Source organism: Vulpes vulpes, chromosome 7, assembly GCF_048418805.1.
Source record: "Vulpes vulpes isolate BD-2025 chromosome 7, VulVul3, whole genome shotgun sequence".
Taxonomy (NCBI): Eukaryota; Metazoa; Chordata; class Mammalia; order Carnivora; family Canidae; genus Vulpes; species Vulpes vulpes.
Genome location: NC_132786.1, coordinates 81,256,824 through 81,279,264, shown reverse-complemented (window position 1 = coordinate 81,279,264; position 22,441 = coordinate 81,256,824). Strand labels below are relative to the sequence as shown.

At 39.1% G+C, this 22,441-nt stretch overlaps 1 protein-coding gene across 2 annotated transcripts; it reads right to left on the bottom strand.

Moving 5' to 3' along the window:
• Window positions 1-226: 226 nt before the first annotated feature.
• STEAP2 (STEAP2 metalloreductase) lies at window positions 227-20,140 on the bottom strand. 2 transcript variants are annotated; one of them, XM_072764221.1, is made up of 5 exons: window positions 19,984-20,140; window positions 12,474-12,998; window positions 8,831-9,358; window positions 6,371-6,535; window positions 227-4,258 (listed from the first exon to the last, which is right to left on the bottom strand). In XM_072764221.1, the coding sequence occupies exons 2-5, from the start codon at window positions 12,963-12,965 to the stop codon at window positions 3,971-3,973; spliced, it is 1,473 nt and encodes a 490-aa protein (XP_072620322.1). In that variant the 5' UTR covers window positions 12,966-12,998; window positions 19,984-20,140; the 3' UTR covers window positions 227-3,970. The 2 variants fall into 2 exon arrangements, with proteins under 2 accessions (XP_072620322.1, XP_072620323.1); XM_072764222.1 differs by lacking the exon at window positions 19,984-20,140 and adding an exon at window positions 19,079-19,458.
• Between the last annotated feature and the right edge of the window lie 2,301 nt (window positions 20,141-22,441).

Sequence of the window (22,441 nt, the reverse complement as noted above, 5' to 3'; positions counted from 1 at the left end):
TGGGTGATGCGCACTGAGGAGGGCACTTGATGGGATGAGCACTGGGTGTTATAGATATGTTGGCAAATTGAATTAAATTAAAAAATGTAATTAATTTTTTTTTCTTGCATTAAAAAAAGTGAAGAACTCATTCATTCCTGTAAAATGCATCATTCAAAGTAAGAACAGATTGTGTTTCCACCAAAATCAGTACCGGTTCATTTAGAGCAATTACATATACTGAATATTTACCAGAATTTGTTTTATTGACTTATGAGCAACTGAAGGTAGAGCATCTCATTTTCATGACAACACATCACAAGTAGAAATCTGAACACTGGACTGAGGCATGTTATACTATGTGTAGCAATACTTTAAGTCAAGAATTCACAAAATAATTTCAACACCAAATTTTAGGCTGTTTGAATACTAATTTCAAAACAGAGAGTCTGTAGATGGACACAGGTTCAGTGTTTATAGTAATCCTAAAGAAATATTTATGAGTTACATGTATGGGTACTTTAAAATATCACATAAGAAACCTTATATTTCACAAACAAATCTCTATTGGGGGCAAAACTCTTTGTACAGAATTTATTATGAAATAGTTTAATGGCAAAAGGCAATTAAGAAGAATTAAAATTTTTTCATATTATGTAAGAGATAAACAATACAAAATTGGATATGATATATTCTTGAAGCCCTTTTACACAAATAATTTTCATAATTTGTAGGTATGAATATACCTTAAATTACTATTATCAAATTAATTTTGAAGTAAAATTCCTTAATCAAATTAAGATTAGGCTAATTCATAAGAAATTAATCAGGTAGTTTAATACTGGAGCTCACTAGCCATTCTATATGTAGCACAAAATAATTATCTCCAATAAATACCTATAAATATAATTTCTTCATACTTTAAAATATTTTAAAATTTAAATAAAATCTCTACATGTAGACAATCTGGGCTAAATTTCCATATATGCCTTGAAAAATACATGTTCACATGAATATATTCTTACTTAAAAATGATTTTAAATATTCTTAATAGAGGAGACATGAAATCTTCACACAAAAGCTAAATAAATAGCATGATTCAGCCCATGATTATTTTCCTCTGAGGAAAAAATTAGTTTTTTGCATAGGATTAAGACTGGGCATATTTTCTACATTCTTACAATTTTCTCAGGGGCACTTCTCAAAATATAGATTGGTAAAGAATCCCCACTACTTTAAAGTTCCTACCATTTTCTCACATCTAGCAAGAGCAGAATTCAATCCTACTTCTGAGGCCAGAGTAATGATTTTTAAAAAGGTAATTATGAGAAATAATGATTAAGAAAAAAAAATCTGGTAGAAAATGGTAAAATAAAGCAATTAAAAGTCAAATAAATAAAAGTCAATATTTTTGTATCTTTAGAAAGGCTTTTAAACATTTAGAATTATAATGAATATATTACATTTATTCTGAAACTTCAAAATTATTTCATCTTTGTAGTACTAAAAGGAAGATATTATCATGAGACAAAAGTTACATCCTATATACATTTTCATAAATTTTGTTTTTTTCACATTTTTAAAGGCCCCTTCTATCTGTAGTAGTGATAACATTATTTATGTCATTGGCTATTTAATATACACATGCAGCAATATAATTCAATAGTCATCTAACTTTTAAAAATATTTCATTGTATTTTCACATTAAATGGTGAAAGCATGGTCTTGACAGAGTGAAACTTGAGGAACAAATATTGAAAATATGCTGTTAATTTCAGTAGTGAGCTATAACAGTTTATGGGTATCTCCCTTTAAAAGTTATCACCCAACTGAATTCCTACCAAGAACTAGCAAGTAAGTGATTATCAAGAGGGAAAGAACAAAATTAAAATAATATGAGAGAATCAAGTGATTTACCAAATTGACAGGTTGTAGTAGTCGGTAAAGAGCCAATGGTGGGAAAGGTAGCTTCCATAAATAAAACTCCTTCTAGGGGTGCCCAGTGGCTCAGCTGGTTAATGTCCAACCCTTGATCTTGGCTCAGGTCATGATCTCAGGATTGTGAGATCAAGCAAGCCCTGCACTGGGCCCCTGGGCATATAGCCTGCTTAAGATTCTCTCTCTCTCCTCCCTCTGCCCCCAACAAAACTCCTTTTATTTTGGCTGCTGCATTCAGTAATACCTCAGTGGCTAACTTTAGAAATGTCATAATTGCAGAATATATAATTACATAATGCATATAATTGTATCTTACCTGCAACATAAGGAAAGAACAAATGGGAAAAAATGTAGGGCATTCTAATCAAAGTTTGAACAAAATGCAATTTTAATGTGGAATGTCAGTACTGAAAAATTTTATGAATAATTTGTATGATTATATGTCTCTAGAGTAGATTTATAATTAACCACTCTTCTTAGAATCCTTCATGTTTGCAAACTGCTCGCTAATGAATGGTTGAATAGGCAGAAGGACCTCTCAGGAAGAGAAAAAGAGGTGACCAACACTACAGGGATTTTTAAAGGTTCTATAGGATCTCAGCCATTCATTAAAACTGCTGTGGTCCTATCTCTGCTGGTGTCCCAACACTGTCTAGGGAATCATATGGACTGCCATGGGTCTCCAAGGTCATGTCCCAGGAAGATCCTCTTGCAAGGTTAGGAACTGTATATTTTCTGTATACAGAAATACACTGTAATATAATTATATTATATGACTGTAATATTTTCATAAATTTTTGATACCCGCACACACTGTAAAGAATGTCAATGCCTTTATGACAAGAGAGGAAGCATCTAGATTGGCATCATAATGGTAACGCATGTGGATGAAGCAGGGGCCATCAGCCTAGCGGTTAAAACTAGAGCCTCTGAAATAGGATGGCTAGACTTGAATGCTAGCTCTGCCTCTTATTAACTGCATGACCTTGGGCAGATTACTTTTCTATCCTTCTGTTTTCTCATATGTAAAATAAGGATAATAACTACCTCTGTCACGGGGCTGCTGTAAATATTAACATGGGATAAGACAAATAGCTGAGAGCACTGCCTGGCATATTATAATCTCTCAGTGAATGTTAGTCAAATTTTATGCAAGATAGAGGGATGAATGGCTAAGATGCAACGCTGTAGATCAGCTGACCAATTACTGGTGGGTAAACTTCATAGCTTCCCTCTAACTAGAAACAACTTTAATATTCACAGGTGTGGTATGATATTAGAAAAATCAATTTTGGAATCCAAATACTACAGTCTTCCCCCTAACCAACATAATAACATGCAAATGAAACTGCTCTGTAACAAGATAAGGAATGAAATCTTTCATGAGGTACGTATTATCAGTATGCATTTCATGTCTCCATTGCATTTCAAATATAATTTCAGATTCAAATTGTTTTTTTAAAATTTGTGTTTCTTCACAAATCACACTGGTTCATACAATTAATTACATTCTTCAAACCCTATCTTCTGAGAAAAATATAGGAATGTTACCATTCACCCTTACCTAGATGCTAATGTAAGTGACATTTCTTAAAGTTACTGTATGATTATGCATGTCTATTTCTTGAGCCGGATAACAATTAAAACCTTAGGTAAACTTCAGAAACAAAGAACATATATCCATTAAATTATATTAAAACTTAAAACTCTGCTGGTTTGCAAGGTTTTTTTTTTTTTGGACATTATGCTGTATCTATATTATTAGCCAGAAATATCTTTGCCTGATAATGGAATACAGTTTGTCAGAATAACAGAAATGTTACGGTTATGCAAAACAAAATGTACAAGTTGACTACAAATATTCATAGTGCCAAAATAAGACATCTGTGAAAATTAATAAAAAAAAAACTGACCACTAATTTGGTTGGGATCTTACTGGACAGATTTCAGGCCACATGAAGTTGACAGTGCACTTGCAAATGAACATAAAGGAATTCATAACAATAATGGCATGAGTGGAACTCTACATGGCACCGGTGAGCACCATTTATCATCACATGACTGTCACCCTCTCTGGTGAGAGATGAGGAACTGCTCCTCCAACACCTTCTTCTAGAAATTGGCTCTTTTCCCAACCTTTTTTAATTCTCTTGAGCTTTCGGCTTATACATGGAAGGAGTAAAACGATCTTACCCAGAATTACAATTGAGGGCAAAACAAGAGCAAGGACGAAGTTTGGTGGTGTATAAAACCTGTAGTACTCTTCTTCAAAAGCTCGTTTCCATCCATAAATTAAAACATGGAAAGTACTTATGAGCAGAGCAACATATCCAAGTGTAGACTTGGGTAGAGGAGAAAGAAAAAGAAACAAAGAATAAGGAACAAATTATTCAAACTAAAAAATCAATGCATCCAGCTACACCAAGTTTATAGTGTGCTAAAACTATTTTATCTTAAATTACTGACCTACTCTTTATTATCTACTAAATTAAAATTTAGTATTTCCACATATTTCATATATATTTAAGTGTTTGTCTTATTTTATACAAAGAAAGCCATATTGTATTTAGTTTCATACTCTGATTACTATATCTTTTCCTCATGTCATTAAATATGAAAATATGACTCCTAATGCTTTATAATATTCTATTGAATGGATGTGTTATTGTTTACTTAATCATTCCTTTTTTTTTTTTGAACGTTTACTCTGTTTTCAACTTTCCTCAATTATAAGCCCTTTTCTATATTTTGGTTTATTTCTTTAGAACTTATTTCTAATAGGGGGGTTATTGGTCAAAACATCTGGGTTTTCCTTAAGGGTACTGATGAAAACTGCAAAACTCCTTTACAAAGGTTAACCACATTTCCAACAGTTATGTGTATTAAAAAATTATATATATATATATATAATATACACACACAATAAAATTAAGTGCTGAAGAGCATTCTCATAGGAATACATGCCTCCCCCACACCCTGCCCCACATATATATACTAGTTGAAGGTAAATATGAAAAACCTGATAGTATTAGTATGCGATAGAATAGCATTTCAAACATGTGGCTTTATTGATCATTAAATCAAATTATTCAGAGTACTTCCATTAAGCAGTTCATAGGTGAAAATCTAAAAGGTCAGCATTCTGGGCTCCCTAAATCATTGTTTGATTAATTACTTTGAGAAATGGTCTATGTAACATTACATCAGTGTAATGATGTAATGTCTAACTTCATGGGGAAAGGATCGACTCTTTAGCAGAACTGTTCTGTTTTGCAGTTACTCATTTCAATTTAATGATCACTTGCATCCACCCAACACCTTTTATCAGAGAGCCTTCCATCTCTTTCAGGTATGATTAAACTGACAGTAGGAAAAGTATTCACATTTTCTTTCCTTCAAAAAGGAAAGACAAATTTAGACAGGGAGATGCCCTTAACTTGAATGAGCTCTTTAGATGACTTGGGGGGTAAAAACCTCAAATAGGCAAAAACAAAACAAAACAAAATTTAGTGTACCACCAAATGACAGTCATCCACATATTGTACTATAAACCATTTGGATACAACCAATACTGACTGTGATAGTACAGGTGGGGTCTAAGCTTGAGTTACATATTTTAAAAATATGCATATTTGTTAAATAATTATTACTGGAGAAGGTAAATGTTTAATTTATTAAAGAATACAGTGCTGTTTTGAAACACCTTTGTATATACTCATAGGCACACATATACAACTAATATACTAAATACATATAATAACAAGATTCATAAGGTTGGTTGCTTATCATAATCCATCAGTCCAGTCACCTAATTTGCCACACATTTCTTTTACAATATTCAGACTGACCTTCTCCTCACTTGAATTCAAATTAATAAGATTTTTCTAGATTGATCAGGTGACTCAAAATATAAAGGAATTCTTTATTCACTGGTTGAGTAACAAACTGACTTTTGGCACTAAACTTGATCTAAGCTTCCCCATTCTCACTTTCTTTTTTTTTTTTTTAAAGAATTTATTTATTTATTCATGAGAGATACAGAGAGAGAGGCAGAGACACAGGCAGAGGGAGAAGTAGGCTCCCTTCAGAGAGCCTGTTGCAGAACTCAATCTCAGGATCCTGGGATCATGACCTAAGCCAAAGGCAGACACTCAATCACTGAGTCACTGAGGCATCCCATCATTTTTTTTTTCTTTTCTTTTTCTTTTTAAAATGAGCTTTATCTGTAATGGTAGGCAGTGCTATCAAAGTCTTCTAGTAGAATCCTGTACTGGTCTTTTGCTTACTAAACCAGAATGGCCCTAAGCTGGCTTCCAGCAATTTTCATTCCTTGAGCTAACTGCATAAATGCAGCCCCAAAGGCACTCTTTTATAAAAAGCATATTTAAAATTAACTGTACTTAACACTTAAATTCTATGCCGCCCAATCCCTCACGCAAAAAAGCCCACGTACCTGAATAAAACTGAATTCCCTCCAGTTTAAAGCATTGCTCACGGAAGGGATAGAGGTGACTGCCAGGAGAGACAGTAAGCCAAGGCTCATTATGCCAAAGGAGATATACATTTCAATTCTCCAAACTTCTTCCTCGTTCCAAGAGTTTTCGACATTGGCATGAACCTAACGAGAGCAAATATGAATTTCCTTCATTTGGCAGAATATTCACCGTTTCAGCGCAGTTCACTCTTGGAATAAGAATACATCATATATGGACAGATTTAAATTGTATTTTTTCAATTTAACAGACCGTGATGGAGAACCTATTACTGGATGGTATTGTTCCAGGTGTGGGGAAAAGAGAAGGGAGAGTTAAATAAAGGAAAACTAAGATTCTCTCTTTCCTTGCATAAATGTGAGGGGATGGGTCAGTCTGTCACCTACATTGTAATACATCACAGTCACAGGAGTCTGGGGTCCTAAGACCAGGAATGTCAAGTGTTGGTTCCAAGGTGACATGAGAAAAATATTGGCAGTTAGACTTAATTTTGAGGTACTTTACTAAGTTGATTTAAACTTGGTTGAATATTTTGGGTACATCCTGGCTTTAGATCAACTTAGAATCCAGGAAGAGAATTTCTAAATTATGTGTGCATCTTCCTCTCATACTTGAAGAATATTTGTATGTCATTTATTTCTCTTTTTTTTCTTTACCTTCTTTTCTTCAGAAGGCTGAGATCTCCTTATGGATAAAGTCATACTGAATGCAAATATTTACTCTCTTGAACTGCCTCACTGATGCACTTCTCCAACTCTTCAGTTGCCTCATTCCTATATAGTACTTCTTCAAATGTCTTTTCCTTATGTTGATAATACATATATGATCAAGTCAGACTTGATTAACTCTGAATATGCGGTATTCTGCCTAGGGATTACTTTGAGAAATGTCAATTTACATGTAAACAATGTAACTATAGTATAAATCAAAGGTTGGACTCTTCAGCCTAAAGCTTTGATTTAAATAAATATCTATTCATGGATAACAGATTCTAACTTAACACAGTTTAACTCTGTTCAGTTCCAGTTAACAAAAGAAACTTGAAATTAAAAAAAAGGAAAGCTAGTTCTGAGCATTAGGTCCCCGGAACAATCATACGAATATCCTGAAAAAAGCCACAGAGCTCCTCTGTGGAGAAAGGCTCTTATTATCTTCTTTGATGTCTATACAACAATACAGAACAACCACCAACCTCAGTAAACCCAGAGCTTACAACCTGCACCTACTTGGCCTCCCAGGCCATTCATTCATCCCACAGAACACTTTGTGAATGCCTTACTACGTGCCAGGCACAGTTCTAGGTGTTACACATACATCAGTGAACAAAACACACAAGATCCCTCCTCTCATAAACTTACATTCTGATGAGAGGAGGCAGACAACAGTAAATAAACAAGGAAAACATAAAGTGTATTACTGAAAAGAGTAAAAAGTGAAAGTAGAACAGAGTAGGAGGGACTGGGGTGGGGGGCAGTGGGAACACAGGGCTTGAGTCAGAAGCAGGTAGCAGAATTTAAAATGATGTCCAGGCTCGGCCTCTGTGAGAGGTGCGATCTGAGCAAACAATTAATGACCAGTGAGGGAGCTGGTGGAGCAAATATCAAACCCTTAGTATTTGGTTAAGTTGAAGCAATGGCTTAACGAACATCAATTCATTAATTTATTTCACATTCTTTTATGTTGAGACAGGTATAAATACCAATGGCTACGCATTTGGATCACGATGCCATGGATCCTTATGAAATGCAAAAGTTGCCATTCGTTTTGCTAGAGTCCTCACTGTCATTGGTAAATGCTACATCAAATAGCTTTGATGAGACCCTTTATGTTCCATTTGCTGAATGGATATCATACTTTGCTCCTTCAAGCTCTTTTCACATGAAGCTTTCTGTGAGATTTTCTTAAAGAGCTAAGTGTTATAAAGGTTCACTTGAGGACCTAAAGCTTCACCTGAATATTTTTCCTCCTTTTATTTTTGATAACAAAATCCTTGAAGATGTATGTCTCTTGATTCTGGCTTCCTATTCTGTTTTGTATTTTCACTGGTTCTAACTTTATCACAAATTTTTACTGAGAGTACCTTATCATTTCACGGAACACAGCCAATTATAAAACATTAAAATAACTGTTTAATGCTAAAAGCAATCATTGCAATCATAACATAAAAGAGAAAAAACAGCTAACCCTTTATTTCTGTTCTTATTCTTCAAAGAAAGGTACGGTAGCAGCTTTTATCTTAAATGATTTTGAATCAGCCACATAAACATTGTATAAAAAACAATTCTTTCCCCTCCCTAAATATACCAAAATTTCTATTACAAGGTCTGCAAAATTTGACACTATTTCAAATCTCACATTTTACAGATTATACTTATAAGGTATTTCACTAGTATCCAATAAATAACAAGCAAGTTCCATACCTGCTGATAAGCCATGTTGAGAAACAAGTATCTCTCTGACCTTCTCATTGGTAAGCAGAGGCTATAGGCAACATGGACCGAAGCGAAGAAAAAACTTAGTAATCCAAGTTGTTTCCTGCACTGTAACCAGGTCTCCAACCAAGGCGGAAATTTCCTATACTTGGTGCCATAATAAAGCTGATAAGCAGCTGCCAGGAGACCTGCTAGGTATACCAGAGACAGCAAAGTAATGGCAACTATGGGCAAGGTTTTATTCACAATCTCAATAGGAATCTTGTAAAAATCACTCTGCTGGTTTCTAGCATATGGATGTATCACATCTCTGACAAAGGAATATAGAAAGAAAAACGTGGCTAGGCTTATGGCTACCACCACTGGCCCTCTCCAGAGAGTAAACAGTCGCAGGGGCAAATTTTCAATCTCCCTGGCTGATGACAATGATCCCAAGTCAACAGGAATGAAATTCAGCTGACGGGCAAGTTCAATAACCTGTTGTCGAGCTTGAATATTGTTGCTGCATATATAGACCTGTGGCAAAAACAAAAGATTCATTGTTACTATTGTTTATGAAAATGGTGATGTTTGCACACTCCACCCACGGAGTATCGCTTATGACGACCTTGGGTGATGCAAAAAGTTAAGGAGATAAAGCATTTACTAACATTATTAATCTATTGATTAATAGGTCAAAACAGTGTCATAGAAACCAAAAGTCCTTGCTACCTGTGAGGACATGAAAATAAAATGCAGAAAATTCCTGCTGGAAGCTGGGATTGGGAAGTCCCCAGGGGAAGGAAGGTTTCTAGAACATGTGGTTCAGTAGCAGTGGCAAGGTAAGGTCTAGGGTGAGTTTGGGCTGCTGGCCATCCACTGGCTACTCTGGCTCTCACTCTGGGGTTGGCTCCCCCAGCCTCTGAGGACAATACCTAGTTCTAGGACTGTAGTGATTCTGTCTAGCAGAGGGATTACAAGCACTGTCCTTTAAAGATATTCAGCAATACAAGATGGGCATGGACTCTGGATGGTTGAATTTGCAATTAAAATCTCTAACTTATGTCACACTGCTGTACTATTTATAAAATTTCTTTGAAAGGCCATGAGTAATCTTGGGTTATTATTATATGACTTCATCGATCAGAATATGAAATTCTTTCACCTGTGAATAACGATACTATACCTGCGTAAGGGAAAAATGGTATTATAAGGCTTAGTTAATTTAAATAGTAAAGCTACTGTCATTACCTAATACTAAGGTGTTACATATATATAATGAAATGATGGGTGGGGATGAGTGTGGACTTTCAAACTACCCAAACCTCTTATATTTCTGTAGCTGAGAATTCAACTAATATTTGTTGAGCACAAATTCATTTCTGAAGTGAGCCACTATTACTTATGGGCAGGTCATCATCTCACTTGGGGCTAGAAAAATATTGCCATAAAGTCTCTGTTAATGTTTGGGGAAAACAAATTCTAAATATATCCCTGAAGTTGTTTATATAAGGTCTCTGGAACAGACCACACTGAAACACTTGCTTGCTAAAATGTGCATTTTGCTGACAATGTAGTGCTCTTTGGATCATTAATTTTACCTAACATGAGCAGATTAATAACAAAGTCAATATTATTTATAAAAATGTCCCTGAATTTCTAAAATGGAGTGGAGAAGAATACCTATATTCCAAAGAAATAAAGAAAAGCATTCTAAATTAATTTATTATAGCGGTGACAATGCTGACCATTTTTTACTTCTTGTAAAAAAACTTGTAATAAAACTTAAATATAAATATAACCTATAAACTATAACATTTATTTAAATTTAAATAAATTTAAAATTCATTTAATTTATAAACCTAAAAGTATAAATCCAACATTTGTAACAAAAGTAGAAGCCCTATGGAATACAAATCAAACTATTTCTGTGCTCACTTTGAATTCAAATCCATATTTTTTATAGTTGTATTTTTTGTAGTTTGTATTTTTTTAAAGCTTTTATTTATTTATTCATGAGAGACACACAGGGAGAGGCAGAGACACAGGCAGAGGGAGAAGCAGGCTCCCTGCAGGGAGTCTGATGGGGAACTTGATCCCAGGACCCCAGGATCATGCCCCAAGCCAAACGCAGACGCTCAATCACTGAGCCACCCAGGTGCCCCTGTAGTTTGTATTTTTAGTAGTTTCCTATTTTTTGTAGTTGCTAAAGATCAAAATTATCAGAATTATGGGCAAAGGGTTAAATTTAGGTTTATCTCTAGTTTGGTGTGTATGCATTCCTAAACTTTGGATATATAAAAGAAAAAAGGATTTAGAAATAGCCTCTAGGAAAGCTGGGAAGTATATAATCTTTTACTAGTCTTCCAAAGTAAAGACTTGAAATGAATAGTTATCATGATCTGATATGCCATGTTCAGTGATACAATACCTGACTTCATTTTCTAAGGTATTTAATCTAAGGCATGAACTGTCTTTACGAACAAAAATAATGAAAGTATTTTATTGTCATGCTTACCTATGATGCATGACTACACCTTTAAAAGACTTGTAAGGTGCACGATTTTATGTTTACTTATAAAGGCTCTCATTCCATAAAGGCATTGATGGAGCTCCCCATATGCTTTATTCTCAAGTCAAACTGGATAGAACCCATACTCTAAAAAAGAACCCAAGAAATCCAATCTGCTTCCCTACAAAGATTAAAATCTAGACTTTAAATAAAACGAACTGCATAAAATAAAAAGGCACTTCTAAAGCATTCTTCTTGAGGCTCATACTAAATAGTGTTGCATACACAGATGGAATACTGTTACCAAATAGCTGCCAGGAAGGAGAAGGGAAGGGAGAGCTAGGGAGGGAGGAAGAGAGTTGGGGAGATAGAGAGAAGAAGAAAAAAGGCATGTTTGTTATTGTTTCTATTTCTGAGGAAGCCAGGAGAGACTCAATGTAATGTGTGCCGTTATTCATCGGCCAACTTTGCCTTTTCCTAAATTAGCTGGTAATAACAGGAAAGTCCAAGTAATTTTCTCCACTTTCCACACTATTTGATAGGGGTGGAAATGCACCCTTACAAGGTCAGGACATAAGTTTTCAGGTGCTCAGACACACTTTTCAAAATGATAATCACTGGAGAGTGTCAGAATTTGATTTTTAAACGTAGGACATTTGTTTCACTACTTAAATACAGAATACCAGACAAATACCAATAGAATTGGGGATTAAAAGGTACCAACTTCCAGTTTTAAATACATCATGGAGATGAAAAGTACAGCACAGGGAACATAGTCGATAGTATTGTAATAATGTTGTGCAGTGGGGCACCTGGATGGTTCGATTGGTTAAGCCTCTGCCTTTAGTTCGGGTCATGGTCCCTGAGTCGTGGGATGGAGCCCCATGTTGGGCTTCCTGCTCCGTGGGGAGTCTGCTTCTCCCTCTCCCAATTCATGCTTTCTCTCTCTGTCCCTCAAAATAAATAAAATTAAAAAAAATTATAACATAGTACAGTGACAGATGGTGACCGCACTTGTCGTGGTGACCACTGAGCGATGTGCAGAATTGTCAAACCATGCTATAATATACCTGAAACTAACATTGTATGTCAACTATACTTCAATAACTAAAGAAAAAATGAAAGAAAAAAAAATCATACCTGCCGGCTGGCATCCTTGGGTCCTAACTGAAGGGCCCAAGCTGAGACAACATTAAATCCTTTGACAATCAGAGAATCTGGGAATAATGAAGCCAAATATTCTGCGTTGGATTCTGGGTATTGGTTTATCCTCATGTTATTGCTCACATCAATCAGGATTTTACCCACAAGCAGATGTCTCAGGTCCCAAAGGGAGGTGTAATGTTCTCTATGCAGAGCAACAAATATTATATTTGTTTTTGTTAGAGCATCTTCATGGTGAGTGACGTCTACCACGTGAGGAAAAAATTCAGAAGCAAACTTAGGATTTCTACTTCCTATCACCACATGATAGCCACATCTAATAAGTCGAATCGTCAGTGATTTGGCAAAATCCCCACTTCCAATCACACCTACAGTGACCTTCCTTGCATCTTTGATACCATTTATGCCATTAGGCAAAAAAGTTTCGCTAAGGTTCTTAGGGCTTCCCATCATAGAGATCGATTCCATGATATGGGCTCTTTCAAGATCACCAGAGATGTCCTAAGGGAGAGAAAATAAAATCTTCATCAATTACCTATTACCCAACAGTCACATACTTCCAGACATTATAATAATACCCCTCATTTACAGAAGTAAAATATTTTAGCAAGCTATAAAACCTAGAACCCAGCAAGACACAATTTGTAAGCTAAAAAAGGATGTCAGAGTAGAAAAATGAACTGTCACAAAGTTGATATGCTAAAGTGGGGCTTCTGAAATTTTAATGGCCACATGAATCACCCGAGAATCTTATTAAAATTCAGATTCTGATTCAGTAGGTCTGGAGTGAGGCCCAAGATTCTCCCTTTTGAACAAGGTGATACAAATGATGCTGGTCTACTGACCTCTGAGCAGCGAGTCACTACAGCACAAAAGGCAAGAGACTTTAGTTTCACCTAGAATTTTTTTAAAAGCACAGTTCTACCAAGTCAGATTACCCAGTTTTTGCAGCAGATCAGAGGCAGCCAGTCAGAAATGCCACTAGAAGTGGAGGTGATGTGCTGGCATGTGAGAGCATATATAACACGAGAAGACAGAAAAGCCACCAAAAAAACGATTTAAAAATGGCTAGAATCGTTTGAGGTAGAGTCTATAAATTATCCTATATACCAATAGCTAAAGAGAGTAAGATAAATCAGTTAATAAAAAATGACACCCCCCCTGGCATTTAAATAATATTTTAAGAAAAACAGGTTTCAAAATATAACGAAGGATTAATTAAATACCATTGACTTCTATCATTCACTCTTATCCTACAATTTATTAAGACAGCTTCCCGACAAAAAAAAAACAGGATTAGTAATGTGTTTATGGTCTTAAATTACACAATACTTATGAAATCTTTTTCTTCCCCTTTTATTTGTTGGCTTAAATACAGTGAAGTTATTTTGCCTGAAAGAAATCTGTCAAATTCTCTTCTACTTAGGGGACTAACATCTGAAATGTTGATATTTGTAATAACTTGCTCAAGAAGACACATCAAATGGCCATGAATCAGTGTTGCTGCTGGATCTGAACAAAATATACTCTTCCAGACGCCTGGGTGGCTCAGAGGCTGAGCGTCTGCCTTTGGCCCGGGGTTCTGGGATCGATTCCCACCTGGGGCTCCTGTGTGGAGCCTTCTTCTCCCTCTGCCTGTGTCTCTGTCTCTCTCCCTCACTCTGGTCTCTCACGAATTAAAAAAAAAAAAAAAAAGGAATCTTTAAAAAAAATCTTAAAAAAATAAATAAAATGAAATTTGAAATTTAGATTAGAGCCAGAAAACCCCCACTTTTTACCCGACAAATGGACCACAATGACTCCCCAAACCCTGTCAGTTAATCTTTAGAAAACCAATATTACCTAATACTTGTATAGCACACTTCATGTGCCAGCTGTAGGCACTTTTTATGTTAACGGACTGAACCCCATGACTGCTTGATGAGACAGCTGTTAATAATGTCATGTCTGTTTTGAACATGAGGAAACTGAGACATGTAGAAGAGCATTAATTTGTCCAAGGTGATAAGTGAGAAAGTCAGGGAGCCAGGATTAGAATCCAGGCAGCCCAGCTAAGACACGTGTCACTTTGGTGCAAGTACAGAATTTAGAGAAAGGGCCTTGCTCTTTGGGGAGAGGGGCTGGGTGGGACAGTGATGGTTGTGCTCAGGTCAGTGTATTCTCCTTCTCGGGCATGGTTCACTCCTCAGCATTACCCAGTGATCTTAATGTCTAACTCAGATCCTGGGAAAGGAGAAATCTCACTATTTTTGCATCTATTACACGTTTCATTTCACTTTTCAAGATAGAAGGGGTGGGAATTATCTGCTTCCCATGCACTCAGAAGGCCAGGCAGAGGTCAGAGGCACCAGAGTAGTACAAAACATCAATATCCTCTTGGAGGTATCATGAGCTATCCTGGGAATCAAGAGCAGTTAAAGGAGACAGAAGTCATACAATCGATGATCATTTCATTCAGGCATCCAAGGTGAACTGGCCAACCTACCCCTAATCATATATGCCACCTAAGGGGGAAGAGTTACTAGACTCACACACAGGAAACCAAGTGTCCTATATCCCAGTCCTGAATTCTGAGTAGAGATTGAGGCATCTCTCAAATCTAAGAATTGCCGCACTGGCTTTCACATACACAATAAAGCATGAAGTTTGTTGACTCTGCCTGGTGCTATGAGAGTCAGAGGATCCCACCACTTGATAAGTGGAGAAGCAGAATTGTAATCTCAGAGCTGCTTCTTCCCACAGGGGAGAATGGCCCCCTAAAGCAGTAGTTCTCAGCTCTATCTGCACACTGAAATGGCCCAAGGAGCTTGAAACCCAGTGACACCTAGTTACCTCCAGCCAGATCTTTGTTTAATTGGTCTGGAGTCCAGCTTGGGCATCAGGCTTTTTTTTTTTTTTTTTTTTTTTTATTGTTCATTGGGTGTTTTAATTAATATGCAGCCGTGTTTGAAAACAACGCTACTAAAAGGTTCAGGATTCAAGCTAATACTTAGCTTGGCATTTGGAAATAACAAATGTGGCTTTTTGATCCTCAAGCTCATTTTTGCACTGTGGTTTGTAATCACGAAAAATAACACTCGCAAGAGAATAACCGTTGCCTGGAATGCAGGAAGCTGAGGAACATGCATGTGTTGTCCCTCCCCATCTCCTACTCAGGCAGGAGCAGTATCGGAAGGACCACTCACTATTTTGCAATTTCCCTTTTATCCACTTTCTGGAAAGTCAGTACCACTCCTTAAAATGTGTCATCCCATTGCACAGCATATTTTGTTCCTGTTGTTTCACAACATTTAAAGTTCAGGATGTCCAGTGACGCTATCTTCTCCTTCTGGCTGACAAGGGACTCCAGCTCTCCGGGCATCAGAGGCTCTGCTGACTGGAGTAGATGGGAGTTTCTAAGTGACCTGACTCTCTCTAGAATACTATCAAACTTTAATGTGAATATGATCACCTGGGATCTTGTTAAAATGAACATTCTGATTCTCTACGTCTGGCATGAGGCTCAAGAGTCTGTGTTTCTCCAGAGCTCCAAGATGATGCCCCTTGTCCTAGTGGTTTGTGGGCCACACTTTGACTACCAAGGTCTTGGAGTCTCTCTACCTTTTCATTTGATGTGATTCTCAAGTAACACAGACTAAAGAATTGAGAAGGTTATACATTTATGGAAAGTTTTGTTTATGCGGTACTGAGGAGAAAGGATAGGCTGAGGCTTCTGAAATTTCCTTGTTTTCTGAGTCTCTTTCCTCTGTTATATGGAAAACAAAGAGGTTGTACCTAACTCCTGCAGTCCAATACTAAAATCCTTTTGTTTCCAAGTCTTAAAACTATAAAATCATAGTAATATCACTACTTTATACTTAACACTGTGACACTTCAACTTCATGAGCTTGACTTAGAAGTGTGATTTAGGTAGCACATGGAGGGACACCTGGGTGGCTCAGCTGTTGAGCATCTGCCTTCGGCTGAGGGCGTGATCCTAGAGTCTTGGGATGGAGTCCCACATGTGGCTCCCTGTGTGGGGCCTGCTTCTCCCTCTGCATGTGTCTCTGCCTCTCTCTCTCTGTGTCTCTCATGAATAAATAAATAAAACCTTAAAAAAAAAAAGTAGCACATGGATTCCTTGAAATTTCAAGGTCACAGTCTTCCTGAGTGGCCATTCAACTTGCTGTTTGCATTTAATACTTGAAGTATATCATCAGGGTCAAAGAATTGGATTATACTCAGCTACATGGCCTCCTGAGATTCTGTTTAGAAGGGTTTCCTTGACATTCCTCGGCTGAATGGCAGCTGTTATGCTATATAAATAGAACCTAATTTGTTTCACATACAAACATCTAGGGCATTAATTTTTAAATGATAGTAACTCTGAAAGGGGCTGTCCTCAGAGATCTGGGTGACATCCATAACTTGATGATTTAGACATGTTATCAAGTAAATATAATTCCCCCAGGGCCATGAGAGGGTGTGGGGTGTATTTTTGACTCTGCAAGTCCACATCTGAACCTTTCTTCTTCTCCTCTCCTGCAAACACTCAGCTCCTTGGAGGCCCGTGGCAACTCATAAAACCTCCCTGTAAGCATTGCTGTCATCTATTGACTTCCAGCTTACTCTTTATCACTAGTGACTTTGACATACATAGTCTTCCTCTCCGTGCCAACAGCTGTCATCCTTTTCTGGGATGTTCTGGGATGTCTTCACTCAAGTGGATAAACCACTCAACCTCACGTCCTCTTGTTTCCATCAGTCGTTAAACCAAAAACAATGAATCTCTGCCTCCATCCGACTCAGCCATTCACTTTCTGTTATCTCCAAACACTATCTCTGAACCTTCCAATAATCTTAGATATTTGCAGTGACTAATTCAAGTCAGCAGAAAAAATCTGATGCATTGACCTGCTATTTTCTCACTATCAACCTCCTCCGGGTTTCTCATTACCTACCTAAATTCTACAGCATACAGTTATGGTCACTTGCTTAAAAAGATCAACTCTTGTTAAAGACTAAATATTTGTGTCCACCCCCGCCCCTGCCAAATTCTTATGCTGAAATCCTAAATCCCAACGGGAAGGTATTAAAAGGTATGGACTTTGGAAGGTGATTGGGTCATGAGGGTCGAACCCTATTGAATGGAATTTGTGCTCTTATAAAATAGGTCTTGGAGAGCTCTTTCTCCCTTTCTGCCAAGTGAAGACAGCAAGAAGATGATAGTCTATGAACCAGGAAGTGGGTCCCCATCAGACCCTGAAGCTGCCTTGTAAGAAAGAATGCAACAAATAGGGTTTGTTGTTGAATGTATCAAAAAGATGTGAGGACCAAAAGAAATGTAATGATAGGTCTACAGGTAAGATCCCTTTCTTTGCTGATCAAGACAGGGCAGTCCAAAGTGAGTGAGATGTCAATGTCATGGTTACTGGCTGAGCTCCGAATAAACGTCTCTCCTGATGTCCTGATTGTGTCCTTTGAAACTGCAGTCCTAGTCTTTCCAGCTTCTGATGTACCCTCTGCCTCACCTTTCTTACTCACTTATGATCCTTTCCTTAAAATGTGTTTGCCTTCATCTGTGCTACCTTTTCAGTACTAAAGTATAATTACGCTCATTCACTACATTTTCCATGTCATCAGTAAAACTTGAATATAGCTTCTCATTTCCTCTTTGTACAATTAGCTCAATTTATCATTGTTTATATTGTCTCACCCGCCGCCCCCCCCCCCCCCCCGTACCCACCGCCCCAACGCACACAAAAAAGAGGGGCTAGCTAGGTGAAAGACACTGCAAACCATTTCTAAATAGCCTGCAAAATCTCTAGGATGGGTATTGTTCTTCTGTAAATAGCTTTTAAGCTTGGAAACAGCAGAGGGAGAGAGACAAGGTAAAAACGAAAACACAACAGACTCACTTGAAAGAAAAAATAAATAAATAGATCAACAGAACCAAGAAATAAAACAGGTGGAAGGACTGGCGGGTGTGTGTGTTGGGGGGGGGGGGGGAGGCACGGACGAGGTGGTTTGGAGAGAATTTTAAGCGTTCCTGGTAGTGGGGCCCTTGCTGAGGCTCAATCTCAAATCTTGAGGGTGGGGGAAGGGGCAGGAGCTCAAATTCTACTTCTCCCAATTTCACCCACAGTGAAGAGTGAGAATTAACCACGGCCCGGAGTAAGTTTTTCCACCTAAGAAATGAACTGCCCGAGGAGTAAAACTTGACACCAATCCTTGTGGGCGGGGGGGGGGGGGGGGGGGGGGGGGTAGATAATAAACGGAAATCTCCGGACAAAATTTTCTTTATCTCTCTGCTCCATTTTAAGAGCAAGATATTTAGGGCATAATTTTCAACAAGTTTTGGCTGAGGCTGAACACAGGGTTCAAAGATAATCCAGGACACGGAGAGAAGAGGCCAACACCTCCTAACGCAACGGCCTAAGCGCACCACGGTCGCAGAACCGGCTGGTAAACAGGAGGACTCCGGGGCACTGTCCCGCACAGCGGCGCTGCGGGGCGGTCGGGGCACGCGCGGCGGGAGCGCGGGGCGCGGGGCGCCAGGGGGGCGGGGGTGACCCGCGGTGCTCTCCCGCGGTGCATCCTACCTGGGGCGCGGTCTCTCCCGGCCTCCTGGCTCCTGGGCCCAGCCTCGGGGCTCTCTGGGGCGCTCGCCGAAGAGCACGAGCAGCAGCAGGCGGACTCGGGGGCGCAGAGCCCCTTCCCCAGCCAGCCTTGCGGCTCCCCGGCTCCAGGGGCCCGGGGCCCGGGGCGGACGCGCGCGGAGGGCGCTGCAGCGGCGAGGACCGAGCAGCGCGCGGCCACCACTGCCCCGGACCCTCGACTCCGCCGCCGCCGCCGCCACCTGGCCTCGCGCTCCTACGCGACCCGCTCACCTCTGCGCCCCCCCTGCGCCCTCCCCCCCGCGCCCGGCTGGGGCGAGCCTGGCAGCTCCGCGGCCGCGGCGCCCACTCCCCAGGGGCCCGGCCCGGCTGCAGGGCCTAGGGGCCGCGCCTCCGACCGGCGGCTGCAGGCGGGCTGGCGCGGCGGTGGCGCTCGGCGGCTTCCCCGCCTCCCCGCGCCGGGGCGCGCACCGCCGGGAGGAGGCGGGGGAGGGAGGCGCGCGGAGGCCGGCCCCGCAGTGACGCGCCGAGCGCGGCCCTGGGGGGCGCGGGGACGCCGACCCGAGGGCGGTGCGGCGCCGGGAGCTGCCCGGGAGCTCGGCGGGGTCCGGGCGGGCGCGGGCAGAGCAGGGGAGGCGGGAGAGCGCCGGGCGGGAGCCGGGCGGCTGCGCTCCAGCGGGGGCATCCCCCCCTGCCCCGGAGCTGCGGAGCGCCCGCCCCCCCCTTCCTTTTGAAGCAGCTCCAGGAAAACCCGGCCGGCTCCGTGCTGCGCAGTCGCCTTTCCGCACGCGCGCACCGCCCCGCGCCCCTTCCCCGCTGCGCGCTCCTGGCTCCTGACGCGTCTCCGAGAAGCGGCCGCGGGGTTTCCTCTACGTGCTCCTTTCCCTCACCTCGACCCCGCCAAGCCGCCTTTTGCCTGGATTGCGTCCTCGTAATAGAATGTCCAGAAATGCCCTGTGGTGAACCGTGTTTTAAAGCCCCCTCGCCTAGAAGGATCCCCACAGCCCGCCGACTGCACAGTAGGCTGTCGACTTTGACCTTCACTGTAGCTGGTGCCAAGCCAGCCCTGGAGTTGGGGAACGCAGGGAGGACCGGGGAGTCGGGACAAGCGTGTTCCCGGGACGAGCCACTGAACTCTGGGCCGCAGTGGCCTTGAAAGCCCGGGGATCTCGGAGCTGCCAGGGCTCGGGCTCTGCGGTCCTGTAAATTCTCGCCCTGCGGACTGCCGAGTAGTCACGACTCCTCTGTCTCCTGCAAGAGATCTTTATTCTCGCAATGAAAATCAATTTGGGAAAATTCTCAAAGTTGGGTCGATTTGTTCAAACGTTAGTAAATTATCATTTCAGCAAGTTAAGTTGAAAAATTCTCTCTTCCTGGTGGTTTATTAACCAGGAAAAAAAAAATAGAACAACAACGGAGAAGGGGGTCTTGGATCGATCCTTGGGACAACTGCACTTTCCCCTCTGAGGTCCATTCAGATTAACCTTTGCAAATGCGGCTTTGGAAATACATTCTCTGTTTGACTTGACATTTGCGCCCTCCCCCACCGCCAAATATTATTAAGGTTTAAAGTTTAGGCATAGGCTGAGCTTTTAGTGATGTTGAGGTATTGGCAACTGGCGAAATTCTTTCCATTTTGGTAACTAGAAAAAAATAGTTAAAATTTATACCAATTTTTATTTTTTTGCTTCAGTACTACTCTCAAGTAATGAAATTAGCTTTCTTTCTTTCTTTCTTCTTTCTTTCTTTCTTTCTTTCTTTCTTTCTTTCTTTCTTTCTTTCTTTTTTTTAGCACTTTTGGAGGACTACTAGAAGAAATTCATGATTCTTAGTAGTTTAATGAAAAGTAGGCAGTTTTATCATTTTTTTTAAACAATAGCATTACATAACTTTCACAAAGGGTTATTTAAAAATATAGCACTTTCTAACTATCCTAAAACTACAAATTATTGTGTAAAGCATATAGGTAAACCATATATTTTATTTTATATTATTATTATTTATTTTTAAAGATTTTATTATTTTATTTATACAACCTGGGGCTTCAACTCACAACCCAGAAATAAAAAGTTGCACGCTTACCGATTAAGCCAGCCAGGTGTCCCTAAACAGTGTATTTTAAATATTTTTAAGAGCTGTCTTAACAGTGGACTATCCCCCTCACCAAAAAAAACAAGTTATATTCAAAATCATTTAAGAGAGAAACAGTCAATAATTTGCAATTTCCAGAAGGAATATCCACCTTGCTTATTTGAACTATTAAACAAATATCCTTGATGGAAAACCTCATGCTGCCAAATGGGTCCCCCAAAACTGTTGGCACTGATGCAAAGCATGATTTCTTCCAGGGTAATTGAAATTTTTACTACTGTTTTTGAGTTGGAGTTTTAGAGTATAAAAATGATTTTGCAAGATTTTTCCAGGTCATGATGTGCTCTTTGAGAAATCTCTACAGTTCCCTGAAGTAGTAATTGATTCTGCTGAAGAGCAGCAGTAATTTCATTAAATGGATCTCTAGTGGCCTAGAGGTGTTAACACGATTCTTTTCTTTGACTATTATAACTTTAGAATGGTAGTTCCCAAAGTGTATAACTTCAAGCACTTGTTCCTGAAGATGCTCCTCCAGTAATTCATTCACTACAAAGATATTTATTGAGCTCCTACTATATTCCCCAGCTGAGCCACTAGAAACAATGGTGAAGAACACAGATATATTTACCTGTCCTGTTAGAAGTTATAGTTTGGTGGGAAAGATAAATTAGTAAACAAGTGTAAATAAGATTTATACTAATTTCTTTATGCAAATAAGTATAAATCATGATGAAAACAACAGACTTTGAGGTAAATAATAAGAACTTTTTTATTTTACAGATTCATGATGAATATTAATGGATTAGAGGCTCAGAATTTCTACTGTAAAGACATTTACTTAATCGAGTCCCAGTAAATCCCCAAATTTGTTTTGAGCACTGAAACTTTGTGAGAAATGCATATTCATAAAATAAAACCATTTTTTGTTACTTTTTTGAAGCCAAGAGATCCAATGAACATACATTTGTCAATGGATATTGATATATTTAATAGATTTATAAATATACATATAATATATTTGAAATAGGTTTTGAAGACAGATGATATAGAAACATTTATAAGTATGTTCATATATTTTAATAGATTTATAAGAATAAATATTTTTATGGATACTGTCTGAAGAAAAAATGGCAGAAACATTTACAAATCTTTTAAAGTATATGAATGTGCATCTGTAGTTAACATTGTTTCATGAGCATATTTCCATATATCAACATGGTCTAGATACTTAATTCTTAATCCCTATGTAGTCCATAA

Bases quoted from the DNA above. Each gene is read 5' to 3' on its own strand.
- STEAP2 (XM_072764221.1), bottom strand. From the start codon at position 12,965: ATGGAATCGATCTCTATGATGGGAAGCCCTAAGAACCTTAGCGAAACT. The intron at 6,536-8,830 runs GTATGGAACTTG...TGCTCTCGTTAG, and splicing joins TCAACATGGCTTATCAGCAG to GTTCATGCCAATGTCGAAAA. The intron at 4,259-6,370 runs GTACGTGGGCTT...CCTCTACCCAAG, and splicing joins GGGAATTCAGTTTTATTCAG to TCTACACTTGGATATGTTGC.